General features: G+C 38.8%; 3 protein-coding genes across 6 annotated transcripts; 2 read left to right on the top strand and 1 right to left on the bottom strand.

Moving 5' to 3' along the window:
• Positions 1-176: 176 nt before the first annotated feature.
• Positions 177-14,896, top strand: LOC144631069 (synaptotagmin-6-like). 2 transcript variants are annotated; one of them, XM_078489457.1, is made up of 8 exons: positions 177-316; positions 8,306-8,542; positions 10,380-10,681; positions 11,362-11,537; positions 12,114-12,392; positions 12,935-13,096; positions 13,303-13,420; positions 14,481-14,896. In XM_078489457.1, exons 3-8 carry the CDS (start codon positions 10,429-10,431, stop codon positions 14,780-14,782), a joined length of 1,290 nt encoding a protein of 429 aa, XP_078345583.1. In that variant the 5' UTR covers positions 177-316; positions 8,306-8,542; positions 10,380-10,428; the 3' UTR covers positions 14,783-14,896. The 2 variants fall into 2 exon arrangements, with proteins under 2 accessions (XP_078345583.1, XP_078345577.1); XM_078489451.1 differs by having other exon boundaries at positions 8,306-8,550; positions 10,382-10,681.
• LOC144631279 (protein STPG3-like) lies at positions 895-7,171 on the top strand. Its single transcript, XM_078489673.1, is given in 8 exon segments — positions 895-1,942; positions 1,944-2,060; positions 2,252-2,316; positions 2,696-2,842; positions 3,352-3,437; positions 4,423-4,546; positions 5,608-5,736; positions 6,567-7,171. Coding segments are annotated over 8 exon segments (864 nt in total). The 5' UTR covers positions 895-1,874; the 3' UTR covers positions 6,695-7,171.
• Positions 14,897-15,518: 622 nt separating the features above from the next.
• LOC144631339 (protein SLC31A2-like) lies at positions 15,519-22,515 on the bottom strand. Of its 3 annotated transcripts, none has more exons than XM_078489770.1 (4): positions 22,091-22,210; positions 19,446-19,521; positions 17,144-17,273; positions 15,756-16,931 (listed from the first exon to the last, which is right to left on the bottom strand). In XM_078489770.1, exons 2-4 carry the CDS (start codon positions 19,510-19,512, stop codon positions 16,691-16,693), a joined length of 438 nt encoding a protein of 145 aa, XP_078345896.1. In that variant the 5' UTR covers positions 19,513-19,521; positions 22,091-22,210; the 3' UTR covers positions 15,756-16,690. The 3 variants fall into 3 exon arrangements, with proteins under 3 accessions (XP_078345878.1, XP_078345896.1, XP_078345888.1); XM_078489762.1 differs by having other exon boundaries at positions 15,758-16,931; positions 19,446-19,528; positions 22,091-22,231; XM_078489752.1 differs by lacking the exon at positions 19,446-19,521 and having other exon boundaries at positions 15,519-16,931; positions 22,091-22,515.
• Between the last annotated feature and the right edge of the window lie 428 nt (positions 22,516-22,943).

The following is a 22,943-nucleotide window of genomic DNA, read 5'->3' as shown; positions in this document are numbered from 1 at the left end:
TTATAAGCAGATACCGTAAAGACAAACAACTTCACGGCTCATAGGCCCTCTAGAAAAACTCTTCGCATTGGCTGGCCAATATGATTGAAGGGATAATGAATTCGTTCATGCTCCAGAAGTTTTTTCCGCCAGAGTTTTGCATTTTAAGACGGACAAAATCTATTTGAGTGCCTTTCACGGTATTGATACGCTTGGCTTCAGAAAACGGCGTTTATAAAGAGCTGTACAGTTATCTTGATCGGGACGCGGAATATTTTGCTTGGCTCATTTTCATCACTGGCTGATATTTAAAGAAGTTGGTTTGACGTCGAAATAGGTAAGGGTACTTTTATTTATTTTCACGTAGTATACTGAAGAGAGAGTATAATATTCGAGAAATCCTTAGATGTTTTTAATTGAGTCTGGGTGGCTTAAACCTCGACGTTACTCTCTCGTTGTAAGCGACACTGCAGCACTAACGTAGCATTTTTGAAACTTTCTGGACGTTTCTGACAAATTTTAAGAATATTAAATTGAGACTGCATTGCATGAAGCCTGGAATGGCAACAGCTGATCTTAATTCGAAATAAACAAAGCTAAATTTTTATGACAAGTGAGCCGTAAAAAAGCGTCCCTAAAATTGCTGGCATGAATCAGTTCAAGGACGTGAAATAACGTTGAGTGAATTTTACTGGTATCCCTAAAGACAGCAGCGTCAATTTCATTTCAGCATTCTTGGAACATATCATCGCCCGTTAGAATTAACAGAAAACATGTCATAGCTTTAATAAATTTAAGTCCCAAACAGATATTTGTGCTAGAAGCGTGAAATTCTTTGCTCTTTCAACTAAAACGAAGTCGTGTAGCAGTGGATTGCTTTCGCAATCAGCTAAAGCAGACATTAGTATTTAGCACAAACAGAATAACCACAAACAAGAAAATATAGAGTGAAAACTAAACAAATCTAAGTGCGTGTGAGCTACGAAAAGTATCAGTTGTTTAATTGATGTTTGCGCCTTTAATAGAATTTGCATTCTATTCGCGTTCTACACCGTTAGCTCAACAGTGATTTTAATAAATATTAGCCCTAGTTTGAAAGCAATGACATCCGATGGGTTGCAGCCGATTTCAGCTCTGTGGTTTTAAAATATACACAAATAAATATAGAGAAAGTATGGCTTTTCTGCAATAAACAACACAACCTATTGTCTGAATGTTTTTTTCTTCGAATACCGACAAATAAACTTAGATGAAACCTTGGCGTCAAAAGACACGGTTGATAAGACGTGTAATCAGTCATGTGTATTATAATTTCAGTTGGACATTTTTAAATGTCCTAGACGCTTAAAAAAAGCAGTTGCGGGACATTGTATCCTGTATCTTCGATACAATTTTTCTTAATCAAACCTTGGACATTTTAGTGGAGCTTTCCACGATTCCAAAATCACCATAATTACAAGGGAATTATGCCAACACCTTCGGTATTTGTAATAGGCGTTTTGGCGAGCCACGCTCTGATATTGGGCGTGTACTGAAAGATTTGTAAACCCACCGCTTCTCGAATGTGTCCTACGCTTTCTTTCTAATTTTAATCTCAAATTCAATACGCAAGTTTTTTTCTAAACGTTACAACGAAACTCGGTAAAATGGCTCTACTTGCTGAAAGACGAAAGCCATTTTGTTTCTTCCATTTGCCCGTTCGTCAGACACCAGTCCCATCCATTCGTGTCCATTCCTGAAGTTACGTGCGCCCTTGTCACGTGACTTTGCTTGGAGACCGTCACAGCGCCGTGTTGATTGTGAAGACGGACTGTTGTTCTTTTTGCGCGGGGACGACAACTTGTTGGTCATTTCTACAGCGAGACTCTTAACATGTGGAGTGGAGAGAACACTTGATGCCTGCTTTTAACTCTTTGCCAAATGCCGCAAAGCCGGCTGGCAAACTAACGTACACATTCGCGCCACTCCGCAAAGTCGCACGTTCCAGCGTTGCCATCCATTCCTCCACAGATTGGCACGATCTCCAGGACATATCGATCTAGAATTCCTGCCAAATTAGCCACAGTTAGCTTGGTGGGAAGGTGAGTTTCCAGTTGTTGTTCTAGTTTACCGTTAGTTTGTAGCTAAAAGTAAAATCGCGTTCTAGCTATGCATAATAGGTAGTAGCTATTAACTTATTTACAGCCGTATCACATGTCATTTTTTTCAAAGTTGGATGTTGCCTGATTTGTTATTGTATAAAAACTTGTTAATTTAAATTTGTAATTTGCAGGAGAGATCAGTCCAAGAATGCCCCAAGTGTATTCTTCGAGGAAAAGGAGGATGAAAATTTTGCAAGTAAGTTGGAATACAGTTATGTTGAAAAACATTCTTGGAATACTTTTGAGGAGTTTAAGCAGGTTTAAGTTTACATAGTTCTAATATAAGGTAGCATATTATTATTATTTGTCTTGATTTGTAGTTTAATTTGCTCTTTTTTAACTATATTATACCACATTTATTATTTAGTTGAAAAGTTGTCCCACAGAGTTTTTCATATATGTAACTTGAAAGCCTTTGAATCGACTTTTGTACCATGCATATAAATTATTAGGCATTGAGTAATCCATGAAGTAGTATGGTCTTCGACTTAATTATAAGGAGGATACCATTTTCTGCTTGGTAAAATGCAGATAATATTATATTTTAACTGAACATTACATTGCCTTCACATCAGGTCTAGAGGAATGTTTGCAATCCCGTCCTCCTATGCAGCTAGATTTGACAGGTCCTAAACCTACAACGTATGACCCCCCTACAAGTCTGCCATGGGAAACATCATCACCACGTTATACAATGAGACCCAAGACACAACCAGAAAAAGGTGGCTATTTATCCATTTCTTGTAAGATAACTTTTTGTAGTTTTTTTTTTTTTTGAGTACAAACTTGTGAGCCCCCAAACAACTCAAAACGACTACATTGAAAGGGCTAGGCCAGGTATTTTAGGTAATTCTATTTATTTTCTTTAATTAAGAGCTCTAAACTTCAAACTGGCAGAGCAAAAGTCTTTTATTGGCAAAATCATGGCCAGAAAACAAACATGGATGATTCATTCAAATTGAGGTTATGTAAACTTGCAAAAAGTCTGCCTGACTTTTTTCAAGTTTACATACCCGGACGTAATCTGTTTTAATCGTCTCGAATTTTTCCCATCCATGCCTTTTTGGCCTTTCTGTGTTTCTTTTGAGTTCTTCTACAGTTTTAAGCTGTAATTGTGACCATTCGGTCAAAATTGCCTAAAATTGCATGACATCGCCCCTTTAAAAAGTCAGCTATTGTCTGAATTATGTAATTGTTTTATATTTTGTTTTTGATTTGTGTTTTCTTTCAGATAGAGGGGGTGACAGAGTAGCATGGACCAAACAATGGATTGCCAGCCCAGATATCTGGACATTCAGGGCAAACTTTGACAGCAGGGTAAGATAGAACACAATGAAAGTGGTCTTCTGAATATCCAGGTGTCCTGTACATGTGGATGTCCACTTTGTAGAGAAAATTAAAATATGACAAATTATCCCAGGGGGGATACTCCGGGATCCAAGTGACGGGGATGTGCGAAGTACTTTTTTGGGGTCGAAATTTTCGATTCCGGGATTTTTTTGGGTAGGAGAATTTGGCAGGTATTTTTTTGGGTGCTTTGATTTAAATAGGGGATTTTTTTGGGTATTAAAATCAAACTAAAGTGCCTTGGCGCGGCCTTGGCAATTTAGGGGTAATTTGACTAGGGATATTTTTGGGCGTTTTGTTTGGTCCAGGGATTTTTTTGAGTAATGTCGGGAGACTTAGGGATTTTTTTGGGTCCCGAGTTTTGCCTCCATTCGATCATCCCCGTCACTTTAATCCCGGAGTACCCCCCTGGGCAAATTATAACTGTATTGGAAGTTATTTTTTAGCAAATTTGGAAATCTTCACTTAAATTCACACTCCAAACTGCAAATACATCCTACATGGTTAAATTTTGTCTTCATACTCTCCTTGGGGGAGGGTGGAGGCGAAGCCTCATAGAAATTTTTGGAATTGCCCACTATTCAAATCATGGCTAAAAACCCTGCTTCTTAGAAAAGACCTGGGCTTATTTGTTAACATACATTGACTGTTTTGTTTGTCAATAGCAAACAAGTTGACAGATAAAAATCAAGAATGACAAATCTAAACATTTATTATCCTTACATTACATGTACTTATTTATCATCTTAAACTGTATTTTGCACGTGACAAATTATTGAATCCCGATTTCTCAATCCTCCGGATAACTCGAACTAGAAATTGTTTATCCCTTGGATTTTTTTTAATCAGTTGAGCACTGCTACTTTACCGCTGATTTCTCGAACCTTATTCCCCTTGAAGGTTCGACTTCCACTGCAGTATTCAGAAAAGTAATTTTATTTTGCACTCTTTGCAGTATACATGGCCCTCTCCTGCACACTACACCTCAGGACCTACTGTTGGTACTCCACAGTTTACTTTGCCACAGTCCCCTTCACACACATTCGGCAAGAGAGGAAAATTCTGCATATCCAAGAAAGGTAAGATCACTTGTGTGAAATGAAAAATAAAAAACCACAACTTGCACTCATCTCAGTTTATGAGTCAGTTACAATGAGTGGTCACAAGTGTAATTCCTATTCGTGTACTCATGTAGTATATTGTCAGTCTACATGTAGTCTAGTCTAGATCTGTGTCCGAGCCAAGTGGCCCATACAGCCGGAGCTTATCCCGGTTTCAGTAGCATTAAGCGACTGAGAGTATTGCTACTCCCCCCTGGATGGGATGCCAGTCCATCGCAGGGATTACCCCCCAGCAGTTAATTCGCCGGTACCCATTTATACACCTGGGTGGAGTAAAGTGTCTTGCCCAAGAACACAACGCAGCGCCCCGGCCAGGACCCAAACCTGGGCTGTTCGACTCGGAGTAGAGCGCACTAACCATTAGGCCACCGCGCCTCCCACACAGTATATTGTCAGGCTGCACCCAAATTACATCATTCACAAAATTTTCAAAAATGCTGCATGTAAATATCAGTCTGACTGACTGACAAGTCTTTTTTACAGCTTTTCAAACTCATTAATAAATCATCAAGTTAAAACAAGGAAAATCACAACCATGAAGAAGGTTTGAATACCCGGTCTTAATTAGCATCGATTTTTATGATTTTATTTCTCCATTTACTCCTAAGTTTTTTTGTTTTGTTTTTTTCGATTGAGAAGATGTATCAAACACTCAATGCAGTTTTTCATCGGCTATCCAAACACCTCATATTTCGTCAAAAAAATACTCTGCTGCGCTTCATACATGTATTTTCAACTCTCGTCTCAGTGTTTGGATGTCCTAATAAAACACTGCCTCTTGTGTTTGATAAATTACATAATGAACCCTGGAATAATGAATTTCCACATGACTAGAAAAACATTTGCTATCATCCAGCAAGTTCATATTGATCTTTTCAGAAAGAATATTGCCTAATATATATATATAGGACAAAATTCTTAAAAAAAATCTGTATATTCTATAATTAGCACTTAGTGTGGAGAGGTATAGTGACTGTGGCTTGGGATCAAGATTATAACATATAGTAATACATTAACAGGTGCAGAAGATGAACCAGCTCCAAACCAGTACAATTACAACAAAGGAAAGGAACAGGCCATGAACGCAGCACCATCATATACAATTCAACAAGGCAGGCGGGGTGGAGCTGTGTTTTGGATGGCAAGAGGTCAGTCTTTACTTTCAACTGTTTCTTGTAAACTTCATGTCTAACAGGAGAGGATGCGTATATTGATACATAATGCCCTGTTTAATTAGTTGATTGATTGATTGATTGATTGATTAAATTATTTATTGATTGATTGACTGGCTGAAGGACTGACTCACTGGATGACAGACTCACTGTCTGACTCGCTCAGACTAACTAACTGAGTGAATTAATGACTGACTGAATAACTGACTGTCTGTCTGACTGACTGACTTGCTGACTCACTGAGTGAATTACTGACTGTCTGACTGACTGACTGAATTACCGACTGACTGACTGACTCACTCACTCACTCACTCACTCACTGACTGACTTTCTTCGTATAACAAGTACACATTACATATTAAATAATTGATTAAGAGGAAATCCGCAAGGACTTCGAGTAGTTATTGGACAAAATTATGTACCAAAACTATTTACACCTGATTGCAAACTTTTTTGTTACTGCTTCAAATATCTTATCAAAAGAAATCTTTTCTAACAACACCAAACATCGAAAACAAATTTCGAAGTTCCGCTGAATTCCACTAAATCGACGAATTTCCAAAATGGCTACACGCGAGATTTTGCCTATACCTTGTGAACTTTAAAATTCATTTTCTCAGAGTCTGATAACTTAGATAAGAAATTGTTGTTGGTGTTATCACGGATAATTACTTACATCTTTACCTTTTATTAAAGGTAGGAAATGTCCAATTGTCCAACTTTAATAAATATTACTCGACTTCCTAGTGGATTCCGTCTTAACTACTGATTGGCTGGTCAACTGATGATAATTTTCACATTTTCAGAGCCTGTCCCAGGCCCTGGGTCATACAATCCACGAGTGTATCGTTCAAGCAGCAAGCGCTGTGCCCCAGCCTTTACAATGTCCAGAACACCCAGAGAGATTGGAATCACACAGAACTGTACATTCTGAAAAGACGTGTGAGATCAAACAGAATTGTAACAATAAAGATCTGGACAGAGTAAAACCACTGACAGCCACCAATGAATTGGGATTTCGTCCACAAACAATGAACTTATGTCATCGTAGAGCCATTGAAGGCCAACTCTCCAGTGTGACGTGTCACGCAATCTTTTTTCCTAGCGATTGCGTGACGAACGAGCCAAAAAAAACCCGTCTGTGCAAAAGGACATCCTTGGCATTTTTACTGACTCCCAGTCAGCATTTTTTTAAGCCAGAATATTTTAAGAAAGAGTGTAATTTTTACAAGAAGCTTTAGTTGCAAAGAGTGTTTTCTCGATTTTTCATACAGTTTTTATAAGCGTGACATACAAGTATGAAATTTGAAAAAGTATTTATATATATACGATAATTGTATAAACAAATTATGTAATTTAATTTTGTAGCCATTTAAGACTTAACTGTATTGATATTTTGAAATAAACGAAAAAAAAAACCTTGAGTTTTCGTGATTTCACGATTTTGGTATATTGTAAGTTGTTATTATTTTTTCATTTTAGTGCTGATAACAGTAGTTTGGTCGACAATCACACCCCTGCTATTGCTTTATAAAGTTCATTATTCCAAATTTCATTTTGACAGTGTATACACAAAAATTGAATTTTCAAAATTTTGCCAAAGCACTTTTGTTGCTTGCAGAGTAGAGAAACAGGCGAAAAAAGGGCAACACACACACACTGCTGTACGTAATCTGAAAAAAGGAAAGAATTTTCCGAATTTTCATTCTCTTGGACTTTGTCAGACAGTCTTTGAAAGGCACTCGTGCAAATTACATTCGATGTTATTGACTGTAGACGGCAAAACGAACAATATCCGTCAACGTGCATTAAAGCTTGGTTCTTGCCCCATATTATCAATTTTGCCCCTTCAAGACCTTCAAGAGTTTGAACTTTCTTGCCGAGAATACCGCAGCGCGCCTAAATGATTCAATTTACACCCATAAATACTGTACTTTTAGCAGTGGACGCGTCTACTTTTAATAATTTTCAGTTCAATCTTGCCATTTTGCATTTACCAAGTAGATAGATCATTTTAGCGTATTTTCCACTGTCGACATTTATCCAAGTTTCCCTTAGCAACCGTGCGCCGCTTGGCTTGTGCTAAGGAGCGTCACTATATATGAATTTGTTTTAAGTCACAGTTCACTAAACATTAACAAAAAGCTCAGAAAATGTTAGCATTGAGTGATAAACAAAATTTCCGTTAAATGTGTGTTCAATGACGCGGAAACCTCTCCACACGCCAATATCAAGCTAAAACAACTATTAAAAAGCCAACAAACTTCGCAAACTTAACCGAATTTCGCTTCGCAAGGGACCAAAAATGCACTAAATTTTTATTTTTCCCCTGCAATATTTTTGGTATCTTGTTGTCATCGGAAACTGGCAATCCTGTTAAATTCGTGACGTTTGCATTCGATACGCCCTGTGGGTCGAAAAAGGTCAAGTCGTATTTTATGTTTGTCTCTATCCGAAACAACGCGCTCTAAATTTGAATATCGCGTCTCGGTGAACAGTCGTTACCGCATTTATTTACCTAGGCTCATTCTGTTTAACATTATAGGATTTTGAAGCGGAAGTCATCCAGTTATTTTTCTCCAACAAGCCTAAAGCAAAACCTACAGAAAAATTTGACCGCTACGATGGGTTGACGGTTAGGGAACTTTGTTCGATCGGTACGCTTGCTGTTTCAGCGACCGTTGGCCAAAACAGCGATCTTGCAGAGGAATAAATTAAGATAACAGTCGCATTTTATACTTAAAGATGACAGCTATGGTGGATTGGAAAGGGTTGCGTTTCGCTCTCTAGGTAAGTTTAATTTTGCGTATGAATTTTTCTGTTGTTGTTTATGTACTTGTGTATCGAAATTTAAATGTTTCATTTCTGATAACGAATGTTATATTAAGTTAGCGCATTATCATTTAATTTGACATTACCACGAGGTATAAGTTGTTGCTAAAATCTGTGTTGGTTCATATTTAGAGCGAACGTTAGAAACGATTAACTGGAAAATTTCTTTTTTTCAGAGTTCGTTATTCTAAAGCTTTATCCGAAGCTTTAACTTAGAAATAAATGCGTTTGCACATTGTAATAACGGGTTTAAAAATTAATACCAGAAAATTTAAATCAAAGGGAAGAGAATTTTGAATTTTTTTTTTTGCATTTGGTATGTAGTAGATTGTACTAAGACGACGGTTGCGTTCATTAATATAGTCTAGACCTCTTAGAGACAGTCAACGAACTTCTGGCTCTTTAAACACAACATTGGAAGGGGTAATTAAGTAATTAACTATAAATTAACTAAATTCTCATTTATTTGATTTTTCATTCGAATTCTCGGCTGATTGTTCTTCTAGTTAAGAGAAATTATTATCGTAGTAACAGTTATTCCACCATTACAGACAGTTAACAGCTTAGGTACAGCTTATCGTCCCACAAGTTCTTTCCATATTTTCATTTGTCCAACCCCATATTTGAAATATTCATAAAAACTCGTCCTTCCGTTTTCGGCGCGGCGGCATGGCACAATCTGTTGGCCCATACAAGAGTTCGAGCCACTTAATACTTGAGTCCAAAATACGCTGTATGATTTGTCAACCGATTTGTTACCTCATTGGGAAAAAAATATTTTTTTATGTCAAAAATCTGTTCGATTTTATGTGAAATCATATTACAATCCATCATACCCCTGGTCTTAATACCGGATTATGTTTGATCCGCCCACAAATCGTTACGTGTAAATCGACCATCTTAACCTTCAGTGACCTCTTTTTAGCTCTCCGAAAGTTTTTTTGGAATTTAAAGGCGACGACAAAACTGAATACAAAACGTTCACGCTTTAAAAAAAAATTCTTTAGCGTCTTGAAATATGCGACGGTTGGCCATGCCCCGTTTATTGGCCCTTTTATGGTGAAGATACAGGCAACCTTGCCACCACAACAAGCCACTTTGGGGATTTCCATAAAAGTACAGTTGTAAAGACCTAAGCACAGTCGAAGGTTGTCGTTAAAGGAGGTTCGACTTTTTTTAATAAAAACAAAAATAATTGGCTCGGCCCAGTTGTTTATTCATTGCTTTTTATTTGTATAAGAGGTGTATACATATTATCATAGAAATGAAATAAATATAAAGATATTCTCGCCACCGCTCAGTACCATGGTCTCAGAGGTTTTCTTTATTCTTCTTTTTTCTGGGCTTTGTAAGAATTTATTGTTTTAAGATTGATCAAAATTCCCATTTGAGTATCTTTTATAGAAATTTAAAATGTACAGAACAGGCCAGTAGCGAGGATTTTTAATGGGGGAGGGGGGGGGGGGGCTTGAGGGCGGTACGTACGCACGTGCGAGCTTGTAAGGAGGAAGGAGGTTCTGGGGAAAATGGCGAAGGCAGTTTGACATCAAACCAGGCAGCCAAAAGCTTATGTAAAAACATAACATTCAATCAAATTTCAATTGGATGTTTGAAAAACATAAACCTCTTTTGACATGTATTTTAGAGAATAAAGATGACAGAATAATATCGTCACTTGCAAGGCCGACTTCTTCAGCTCTCGGGGGAGGGGGTGGGACGGGTGCGGATGCACGCATTGCGGGCCTGTCAGCATAAGTTTCATTGCCGTTCTTACTATTTCTTTCTACAGATATTACAAAGAAAAGAAAAAACGTTTGGCAAAAGAAATCGCTAACGATGTCTATAGCAGCATGGATCGTAGCGTACATTCTGATTGGTCTGTTGCTGCTCGTGACACTCGTATACGTCGGTGTGTTGTCGTACAGAGCTTACGTCATCCGACGGGACAATCGGAAATTGCCTCATAACTACGGTTTCATCATCGGAACGCCTTCGGACGTGGACGGACCAACTTCGGCCACGGATACTCCACCGAGTCCCAAGCGACTTGAAGCTTCGGTTAAACCGCCAACCGAACCTCCTTACTCTGGTAAGTGACAAAAACAAACAAAAAACAACAAACTTAAATTTCCCCATATATCTGATAGGCCTGTGATGGACTTGCATCCATCTAGGGGAAGTAGCAAAACTCTTAGCCGCTCCATGCTACAGAAACCAGTGTTTAAGCGCATAGCGGTATGTGCGTCAAGGCTAACAAGGCTTTACTTTCTTGTACCATAGCTGATCGCAAGCGGTGATAGTTTTCCGAACTTCAGGTTTTGCAAAAGCTGATAAACGATCATTCAGGATTAAGGATTGACCTCTACAAAGATCTTTCGTCCTCAACTAAAGTTTTTTTTTTGCTGTTTGTAATTAGTAAAAGACAACTCTGAATTAATGGCATGTAGTAGAACAGTTAAGCTCGCTCTATTACACAGTCATTCTTAAAGACTAGTTTGGTTACCTCTCATGTAAGGTCGGGAACTGATTTACAAAACATTAGTCTGCGAGCAAGCTCTCATAAGCCCCCTAAGAGAGCTTGCACTGTTGCACACAGGTTACAGAGACGTTCATTCAAGAGCGCTTTGAACACCATCAACGGACCTTCGAGATATTCTTGTGTAGAGCTCTACAGTGAAATACCGCGAATACTAATGCAGTCCGTATGCCCCGGTATTGAACCTATAATGTATAAATTGATAGATTGTTGCGTCTTGCTTTCTGTTCCAGTTGGTGAGGTTCATGAAGTTCATGTCCAGCCTCTTCTCGTCAGACGCTCCGTCACGGACTTTCCATCAGTACCCCTGAGTCCTACCACTCCACTGTCTCCCAGGTCACCCAGCACTCCATCATTCTTTGATGATCTGGGAAGCCTGGATCCGAGTCTTTATACAACGGTTGCTGAGGTGCGTCGAACAGAAATATAATAACGATTTATTCCTTGTCATTTGATTTGTTGTTTTTCGTTAAAATAATTGTTTCTAGAGTACATTTCCTCCTAGCCTACGTGCAGCCGGCTCACGCAAATTAATTTCCCTCGTGGTTTTAAATTCATTTCTGGCCAAGAGAAAATGCTCTTTAAAAGCAAGTTTGCGTAGAGTTACGCAATAAAACTGTTTACAACCTCTCTAGATCACAGAGCGAGCGAAAGATAATCACAAACAATAATGCATACCGGATTACCCCATGGGGGAGGGAGATAAAAAGAAAATCTTTATCTTTGTCTAACTTAACATGCATTTTAAGTCGCCCCAGGCAGTGCGTGTTCCACTGTAGCGACAATTTTGAGAACGTGCTATTAGGAAAACTGACAGATTGCCGATATTTGATCAGGCAGAAGGTAGAGACTCTCCACCATTATCCCATCCTCGGAGACCCAGGGGCAGTTAGTTGGGGCGGGGGAAGGCTATACCCATCACGTGCAAGCAAGAGACTTGAGACGTTCACCTGACATAGTGTTGTTTTTACTCTTTATTGCACAGGAGGACGAAAACGGTCTCACTTTCGGTATCGCAGATGGCCGTTCTTCTCCTTACAATCTTGGACAGGCTCATTTTATAGTCAAGTACGATCAGCACCGTTCAGTGCTCACTGTACGGCTCGTCAAGGCGCTCAATCTGTCACCCCTTGAAAAGGAATGGAGCAAGCCTTGCAACCCTTACGTCATAGTACAACTACTGCCTGATTACCGGCATCAGCTGCAGTCTACGGTGCACAAGAAAACTACCAATCCTCGCTTCGACGAGACTTTCGAATTTGAGGTAAAGGAATTAATAAAATGTGTCGCTCTCTGCACGGATTGCGTGCCTACGTGGTCGAATGATATTCACCTTCGTTTGTAAAAGTCCTTGTTTTGCAACCTCGTTTCCAATTTGTTTTCGGACATACAACCGCCGTCTTGGTTTTGGAAGCCAGGAAGACCCTTGGGTCGTGTTCGCTGTTTTCATTTGTGCGTAGGTCTTGCAGTTGTGGACCAATAAGAAACTAGCTAGCATCCACGTGACCTGTAGCCAATCAAATTCTATGCAGAACTACAACTGGTGACTTCCACGTTAGAGATAAGAAAATATAAATTAATTTCGGGACATAGTACTAAAAGTACTTCATGTACTTCATAGTTCATGAAGTAGCGAGATGCACGTTATGTTAAGCCAGTTTACAGACATGTCATTCAATGAGAGCAAAATACATAACAATCAATAAACAAATTTAAATTTCAAAAAATTTAGAGAAAGTTCACGGCATTTTAATACCAGACCTTTAAACTAAACTTTGCTTACAATGCTTTTTTGTTATTGCTTAGTTATCTTACAAGGAACTCCAACTGCAAACCTTATGGCTAACGTTCCTGTCATTTGACTCTTCTTCACGTCACGATGTAATTGGACAAGTGGTTCTGCCGTTAGCGGATTTATCACTATCTCAGGACAATGTGTTTCGAACTGACATCAGACCGAGTCTGAAGGTAGGCACATGGTACTAGTAGCCGTCTTATATAAAAAGATCCTTTTTGTTCTTCAGACGACGGTCCTCTCAACCAATCGCAGTCATAAAACTTATGATCTCTTTGTTAGAAGCGTCAACCTTACTGCAACCTATTGCTTTTTTAGAGCAGATAAAACCTGCACAATAGTCCGCATTTGAATTGGTTTTATCTTTATTTTCCTTTAGAAACAAGTTGCTTTAGGCGAATTGATGGTCTCGCTTGGTTACCTCAAGTCTGCGGAGAGACTAACTGTTGTCGTCATCAAGGCCCGCAATCTACCAGCAGTCAATATCAAGGGAACAGGTTGGTGATATAAGTCAAGTGATATGTCGCACGCAAAAGTTCAATAAAAACTAGAATTGCAAAAAAACTGAAACCTTTAGTTTAAAGTTTTAGAAATCGTCTTTCTAGCAAATGCAAATGATTAGCTGTTTTTCTAGACTACGAGCAGTCCCTATTTTTTCGCAGAGTCCGTCGAGGTTGAAGCAAAAATTTTTTTTCGAAGAGTCCGTCGAGCTTGAACCGAAAAAAAAATACGCGCGGGGGGGAGGAGGCGGGGCGGGGCGAGAAGCGAAAAAAAAGTCTACTGTTTTTCACCAAATAAGTTTAATTCGTATTACGTTTTAGCTAGATAAACATGTATTTTCAAAAAGAATCGAATATTTTGGAACTGAACAAAACGCTTCAAACAACAATTAAACACGCCGTTTTCTTCGTTGCAACCCTATACCTCCTTAAAGTGCCGAAATACAAAATTTCTAAAATGTCATTGCTGGGGATAAATTGAAAAAAAGCAATAATTGACATGCAGTTATCATCTGAATGGTAACACTCTAGATTTCATACACAGATTATAACCACCTTATGCAGCGTAGAAAACAGTACCACATGAAAAGAATACTTGGTCGATGTTTTCAATTTATTTTCTCCCCAGAGTAAAAGAGTAAAAAGTTACGATCTCATTTTTCAACTCAAAGTTAATCTTTGAGGAAGAAGGGTCACAGCTCGCTCTAATATGTACGCACAAAAACAGTTTGGATGCAGGGGACCACGCAACGAAGAAAAAACTGCTTGGCTTGCTGCTGCCGGATCTCTTGTTCAAGAAATGCTCGTACCAGACGTCACTCTAAATGCTTATAAAACCAAATTGATTGCAAGGCTGGTACAACGGCCGGAGGGCAAGATTTATTGGCCAATATTTCAACTAGCAGAGCTAGTCTTCTTCAGGGCCAGTACTATATCATTATAGTACTGAAATATTGGCCAATAAATCTTGCCCTCCGGCCGTTGTACCAGCCTTGCAATCAATTTGGTTTTTTACGCACAAGTTATTAATTGCTATTCTTTACTTTTTTATTCGTAGATCCTTATGTTAAAGTCTACCTACTCGCGGCAGGAAAACGCGTTAAAAAGAAGAAAACTTCTGTCAGAAAGGGAACACTTAATCCTGTGTTTAACGAGGCTGTCTCGTTTGACATAGCAATGGACGCTTTGAACTCAGTTGACCTACTTCTGTCGGTCATGCATGAAAACGAGGTAATCGGCTGCGTACCGATTGGCGCGCATGCCACAGGCAAAGAACTTGGTCATTGGCGGGAAGTTCGCACCGCTAACAAACCTGTAGCACACTGGCACCTGCTACAGGACCCAAAGAAATTTTATTAGGCAAGCTATGTACTATGGAAACCTCTCATTCCCATTCCTCCACGTTCAAAACGTACGGATGTCAACTGGAAGCTGGTGATTACTTAGTGAACGGTGTTACCGAATTTTCCCTTTTATAAAATAACGTAAAACAATAGACGAAGATCAGGTAATATGTCGCATTACTTAGCAAACATTTTACTCAGATAATGAAAAAACGATTCACTTTTCAATGAAGAGAGATATATTTTGCGGATTTTTGGAGGTTGCCAAGAAAAACATTTTTGATAAGTGAAATCGTTTTATAGGAGTCGTTATTTGTTAATTTTATTTTTATCTAAAGACATATTTTTTACCATAATTAAGTCATCATTTGGCATTTCAAATTAAAGTTAAGGGACAAATCTATAATATTATATTATTTTTAAAATAGGTTTTTACATGTTTCTCTCTATTTTTTTTTTAAAAAAAAGAACTTTTCCTAAAACTCTCACGGCACTAGTAAGAATGTTTTCTGTAATAAAATGAGAACAATGACAAAGCCACTGTGTTGAATGTTGTATAAGTGTAACAAATGGCGAAGCTTAGCGAAGGGCATCAAATTTCTACTTAGATACTAATGCTTTGTAAATCAAGAATTTGTCTTAGGAAAAACGAATGCCTTTCAAACCGCTCTCGTCGGACTTTGTGCCTTAATTATGGCCAGTCCTGGGCGTTCGAGTAATGAGAAAGGGTGTGTGTGTTGGGGGGGGGGGGGGGGAAGGGGGGAAGGAGAAGGTGCTCATGTAACAACCTTCGATCAGGCCTTCTCATTCATCGCGCCTGCCGAGAAAAAAATGAAAAAAAGGACCGCCGACCAAAACTTTGGGTCCATGTCGTTCATCCTTACTTAACACTAGAAGAAGAGACAAATCGCCCTGTTTGAAAGTTAAACTACAACTTCAGAAGACTGTGGACTGTGTTTACAGTACTTCATATGTACAAAATGGCGGTGGAGTGTGTTGATATGGACTTTTTTTCACTTTTTGGCTCTTCTAGTTTCGTTATAAACGTTGTAAATTCGTGCCTGTGTGCCTTCCACTGTAGATCGATCGCTCGATTTATCCCCTTGTATCTGACCGAAAAGCAATGGGAACTAGTCGTGCTGACTCATTCCTGTTGTGATCCGCCATCTTGGTTTTGGCGAGTAGAATTGCTCTTTGCAAACCCTTTGCAACTTGTATGACCTGTAGCCAGTGTTTGATTCCTTGCTGTTAAACGGCGATTTCTGGTCTGAAGGGAGCGTTGTACTTTATCAGTTATTGGATTAAAATTTGAAATTTGCTGGGGATGGTGGTGTAGTGGCCGAAACGTCCAAAAACAATATTTTTAGCCAGTGTCAACTTATTAATTCGAATTTTTTAACATGCCTGGCTACAACCCGAACAACTATTAGTATGGCTATAAAAAAATAAACGTAACCACAACATCCGAAAAATCTAACAATCACAATGAGCTGATTTTAAACGCGCATCTAATGCGCAAGTGAACAGAAATCAAGTTTATAGATATCAAGATAAACTCTGCTTTTCTGATAACTTTTAAGCCTCTCCATTTTCATTATAAATTCGTCTGAATCGGTCTTACAGCAAACTGCGCTAGTGAACGTTTTGCTCTGTTGGTTGTTAAACATGTGCAGAACCATATGCCGAACACTTAGCTCTGCGCATGAATTTCAGTATTTATCAATGATTGTCTTGACTGTTAAACGCCAATGATGTGGAGATAATCATGGTCAAACCTCATACAGAGTAGAGTAAATTGACTCTCTAGTTCTTTCTCTTCTTAGTGTCTTTTCCTCTCTTCCCAAAAGGGCTGATCCGGACAAAAAAACCTAGAAACCATTGCAGCAAATTAATATGTCAGTCCTAGCTTTGAATTCGTTTCTCCTTACTTCTGTAATAACTGTTTTTTCTCGGCTTTTCTCTGCTCATGAATTCTTTCAACGTTTCCGAATTCCCTACTGCGATACCATGTGTACAGCGGGTTTGATAGAAAATATCCGAAGCCTAATCCAGCGACAATAGACGCGAAGAGCCAAACGTTCCGTGTGTGAACCACCATCATTAACAGATAACCTGCTATGGCTGTCAAGAGATAAGAACCTGTCCTTAAAAGGTGCTCTTGTATCCTGAAATATAAAAAAGAAGCAGACAAGTTTTCTAATATAAGCCCTGAATTAAAGTTTCGCTTAATTTATTTAAATTGAAACCAAGATAAATGTTTCTGTCGGGCGCTGACAAAGAGGTGACTACCGTTGTCTAGCCATACTGCTAGAATCTACTTTTACTAAAAAATAGCGGGATGGTTCGCCTCCATAAATCTGCAATGTTGCATACAAACCTTCTGATTCTGGAAGGTTCCCGAGTTGCATATCTACTGGCGGAAAGAGGATCAAGGTAACTGTGATAAGATGACATGAACTCGAACAGGACAGCAAGAGCAAACACCGCAATTAGAGAACCACTCAAACCTGCGTGAGAGAAAAAGAGAAGAAATTAACATCGAGTTTCCCTACAAACAATGTAAGCACTGTTTGTTTTAACTTCCATTTTAGGTACACTGTAAGACTTTTAGCGACTTTTTAATTTTTACTTTTTACTAGGGCCTCTAAGGATAACAGTTTTTATTGTAAAGCTGATGGAGTAACCCTATTTAAATAAAGGCTTATCTCACTGACGAATCACACCAAGCCGGTCAATTCCCAGGGGGGTACTTAAAAAAGTTTGGGTGGGGATGTTCCGCTGGGGTCTAGGAACCCCACGCCGTCTCAGACCAAAAAAAGCTCAAATAAGCTACTCCATCGCAGAGCTTAATTGTATACCACATCTCTTCATCAAACAGCCTGATTTAGATAAACACATACCCGTATAGCTTTTGTAAGATAAACAACAACATTTGAGCTTTATTTGCATGACCATAAAACATTACAGTATTGCAAAAGCATAGGGTAATATATAATAGTAATAATTACAATAAAAAGTCATTAAACAAAACTAATCAAATAATCAGTGATCAAGAATTTGATAATAATTTGTCTCTCAATTCAATACAAGACGATATAAACTGCACTAATTGCATATTAATATAATAGTCAGTGGAGTTCATTAATTGCACAATCAAGGTTAAAATTGATAACTGCTCGGGATTCGAAATTATATGATCTATTTTATTGAAAAAGATCAGTGTCTCTAATTGATGAATATCTTGGACAATGAAATAGAAAATGGGTTTCATCTTCACCCGGGATCTTTAACATTATGCCCACAAATAGTGCAAAGTCTGTCACTTCTGGGGATATTGTTATATCTTCCTGTTTCAATCAGGAGTTTGTGATTACTTATTCTGAGTTTCACAAGCGTTTTTCGATTAGGATTTTTTCTAGTCAAATCTAAATAGGGTGAAGGTGTATAACTGACTTTAAAAGTATTATAAAATTCTAGTTTTTGCGAATTACAAAGAGAATGTTTCCAATAAGCGATATATTTCTTTTTCCTTTGATCTTCAAGGTACTTTATCTTAGTGTCATCTAAAGTGTCATGATTAAAGTTAAAGGAAATGTCATAATAATTGAGGATCTTTATAAGATTGGAATAAAAACTATTTTTACCATTACAATGAAGATCTATTGACATTATCAGTGATTGCACGGCGAGGGAGTTTTGATCTTTATTTTGAAGATAACTTATGTACTTAAGAATTCGTTTATTTATATCAAAGGTTAAAGGGAATCGACCCATTTCAGCCCTGCATGCAATATTAGATGCCTTGTTATAACTTGTAAGTAGCGTTTGCAAAATTGTAAGTGACTTTTTTCAATTGGTGAAGTGTCCCAAGACTAGCCTGCGTTGCAGACGCAAAACCCCGGTATAGTGCATATATATATACCGGGGTTTTGTTCGTCTGCAACGCAGGCTACCCAAGACTTGAAATCTGATTTAGCTAAGACACCCCAGGCTTCGCAATCATAAGTCAAAATGGGTGAAATCATCGTGTCAAAAATTTTGCAAGCAAGAGAGGGTTTTCAAGGTGCCGTCTTAAGTATAATTCTGAACAGTGTCAATCTTTTCTTTGCCAATATAAAAGTTACAGTCATATTTTTTCGCGCGTGTTTGAAAAACCATTATTTTAGTTTTCTTAGGATTGATCTGTAACATCCACGATGTACAGTACTGGACTAAGGTACTGAGACAATTTTGCAGCCCTGTTTTTGATCGTGATAGTATAATCAAGTCATCTGCATATAAAAGAGAGTTTAATTTGGTTCCATTGGGTAAAACAAATGGATCAGATAGAATATTGTCGAAAGAGAAAGGCAAGTCGTTAATGTATAGGTTAAACAGCAGTGGACTCAGAATGCAGCCTTGTCGTACACCTCTTGCGTATTGAAAAGGTCGCGTTTGGTTATTGCCAATCCTTATAGAACCGGTAGAATTGATAGTTCCTCCCTCTCCGGGCAGTCAATCCGGTCAGTCAGCATAGTCCCTTGGCGTTCCTGGCCCAGACAAGTCTGTCGCAAACGGTGAGTCGTCAATCATTGACATCTGTTTGCCCGTCCGCCCGTCCCAGGCAGTCATTTTAAGAAGAGTGAACGCCGAGGGACTAGACTAGTTTTAAGTGAACTTCTTCCCTTTCCTAAACATACCGTTTATGGAAGTGACCTTCCACTGTCGAATTAGAACTTGCACTTCTTCAACAATGGATAACGTCATGAGGCATTGCTGTGTACTAAAAAAATAATTATCGTCCTTAGCTCAGTCTCTGGAACTCCATTATCCCAAGCTTGGTTTAGCTCTGGTTTTAATGGCAACCTCGGTGTTTCGTCTAATGTGAAGTTTGACCCAAAGTTTTAAAATTTCAGTTAAAAAAATGAGAATAGCCTCTCTTAACTTCTCAAACTCATTAATAATTCATCAAGTTAAAACAAAGAAAATTATAACCGTGACGGTGGTTTGGAAACCCGATCTTAATTAGCATAGATTTTTACCATTTTATTTCTCCGTTTACTCCGTAGTTTTTGTTTCGATTGAGAAGATATATCAAACACTCGAGACAGTGTTTCATCGGCTATCCAAACGCCTCGAATTTCGTCAAAAATACTCCGCTGCGCGTCGTATTTTCAACTCTCTTCTCGGTGTTTGGATATCCCGATGAAACACTGTCTCTCTTGTTTGATATATTACTTCAAACGTTTTGTTCAACTAGATCTAGAGAACTCGTTGGGGTAGAGGGAAAAGGGGTTTGATCATTTATAAAGTCCTTTACTTTACCCCTCACTGGAAATAACCTGAATATGGGTTCTCTTTTCGTTTCAGTTGGGTAAGTCAATCACAGTCCCTCTTTGGGACATGCGAACTTTCTGCTAAAAGAGAACATAACGGCTCCTAGTGTACCCTCGTTTAGATAGAGGACTGGGGTGACTCGCACCCAGGCCTTATTCGTTCAATGTTCAGAGCATTCTCGTCCCCATAGCCCTTTCGTTTCTCTTATAATTAGCAGGCTGGGCCTTGGCACGAGAAAACGAAGGGCTCTGGGGACACAGGATTTCCAGTCCTGAGATTCTAGGACTTCCGGTCCTCATGTATGCAGTCATGACGTTTTAAAAGAATGCATGAGAAAGTCGTTACGTTTTCGACTTCCGTTAAGGAATTCTTTGTTCCAAACAGCCAATAAAAAAAATCGAATTAATTCAAAAATCCTATGTTGCCAGAGCCTTTCGTTTTCTCGTGCCAAGCCGGCTTCAGGCTAAGAGAAACGAAAGGGCTATGGGGACGAGCCTGAATGCGTTCGGAGCGGAGAGCGATGCATGGTCTCCATCATTCCGAGCATTTTAATGAGGCAAAAGCATTAAGCATGATTCGAGCATTATTATTAAGCATTATTCGAGAATTTTAACGGCATTTTTTCGGAAAATTAAGAGAAAATGAAATTAAACTAAAAAATGAAATGCAAAACTAATACAACTGAGGGGAGACTTGACGAGAAAAGTCAAAGGCGACCATGTTTGTTAATACGTTTATGCTAGCGTTAACACCCTGTTAAAAATTTGAAATTAATTTTAAAAGAACTCCATCTGTATAAAAAGGATTATTCGAGCATTTTTGTGGCATTTTGGGGGGGACACCAAGCATTTTAGTGAGCAAAATAGAGCATTAAGGGCAGAGCATTTTAGTGGTTAACAGAAGCCTAATGCATGGTTGGTTAAACATGCATGCAAGCTGCCGGGAACTGAATTAAGTCGAATTAAGAAACGGATTTCCGTCAAATCGATTTATACTGACTTATTTGATTTGTCGGTCACGTCAGTTTTGGATCGTGTCGCATGGACATGGAAAACTATTTTCGTGCACAAACTGCACTAAAAACAATACGAGGACGGTATTTGGATACATGTTACAAATGCTAATAAATACAAATGCAAAAATTTGCATTTTTAATATAAGAGATTTCAATAAAAAATTTACTCCAGCTTTATTCGTGCAGAGGTTTTAAATTTTCACACGTTAGTCGATGCAAAATTCTTTAGTATGGGGGCTTCTCTTTGCACACATTGCGGATCGATCAAGCTGAATTCCCGCAATTTTGGCCGAAAGGATACAGCTGTATTAAATATTTAAATCTTTATTTGTAGTGTACACATGCATGTAGTCAGTAGATCTCATTAATCTTTGCAAGCATTAGTTTTATGTAATTATCAAAGTTCGAATTCGTCTATCGAAATCACTCCGCAGTAAAATTTTCGAACTCGGATCAGTCTTGGTAGGCAGTTCTTTGACTTCGCTACTTAAAATTTAAAGCATAGGCATAAGCATCAAACGCCGTTAATAAGGATTAAACTTGCATGTTGTTGTATTTGTCTTCCGAATTAAGTAAATATTTTAGTAAAAGACGCGTAAAGGAATCCAGGTTAAATCGAAGTCAACATCAGTAAGTTCTGCTTGAGAAAGATAAGAAATCACATAAGCTTACTGTTCTCATCATGTTTTGCGAATGTAAGCATCCTCGTTTAATTATTAGTTTCTCGATGCTCAAGTGCAGTGAAAGGAAACGAACCATTGTTCTCTCAAAGCGTTTCAATTTTGATAGATGCACAGCCAACGACAACAAGACTCAGTGACAATGCAGGAAATCTTTCAACAGAATACTGAGTAATTGTCGAAGCTTACCTCTAGAAATGTAAACCCTCTCCAACCTTTGCGTGATAAGGTAACATTGTTTACAACAAAACCTTTCCGTGCAAAACATCATTACTAATTATAAAATTAGTCATTGATACTTAAATTCGCTTACCTTCTTTTTGCGAAATTCTAGTCCTCAAAAGGTCGGGACAAGTGAAAGTTTTGAGACCAGAGCGATTTGCTTTATCGATCGACAGGTCACATTGATAAGAAGGATTATACTGTCTGGATAATACAGATTTGTTGTTTTGGCAAACTGAGATCTGTCTTTTGTTCTGTGGAATGTCCGATTGCTCAACTTTTTTATTTAGCATATAGCTGCCCCGGATAGCTGCAACTGGCCTGGAGTTCGCGTGATGGCTCAAGAGAGCGGAAGAGAGCTTGTAGATCTGTATTTCATCAGTGGTTTGCGGAAAGGCTTAACCTGAAACGGCCCTGACCATAAAGTGCTCACGTTTCCACATAATAAAAGTATACAGCGCGAACGCTAGACTGTTCATGGCCTCTCTATTATTCAACGCAAAAGAAACAGCTAGCGTGAAGCACGAGCGGGGTGGAGTGGTGGAGATTTTTCTCTCTACTCCCCACTCCCACCCTACTTATGCGCGGGACTGGGGCAATTCCGTTTTCATTCATTACCCAGATGCATCACCGTTGAGGCCTAGGAAGGAAGTTAGCTCACTTTTTACCACCCCACTACCACCCCCACCTGAGGCACCCCAGACACGGTCCAAATGGCAACATTTTCAGGTATAGTAAGCATAGCCCCTCCACGATTGTAGCCTCCAAAGCCGACGGCTCTTTCTGTTTGTGTAACGGAATGTCTCGTCACGAGCACAACCGAGCGTCAATGTAGAAGGCTAGAAGTTGGGGACCCCATGGCAGCTCCTTGTTTCTGCTTGAAGAATTCATTCTGGTATGCTAACTGGTGCTTGACTGAGACATGGTTAGGTGAAGTCAGGAGC

This window comes from Oculina patagonica, chromosome 1 (genome assembly GCF_052425735.1).
Source record: "Oculina patagonica isolate OP01 chromosome 1, crgOcupat, whole genome shotgun sequence".
Lineage (NCBI taxonomy): Eukaryota > Metazoa > Cnidaria > Anthozoa > Scleractinia > Oculinidae > Oculina > Oculina patagonica.
The sequence above is the reverse complement of the archived record's forward strand: the minus strand, read 5'-3'. Positions and strand labels throughout refer to the sequence as shown.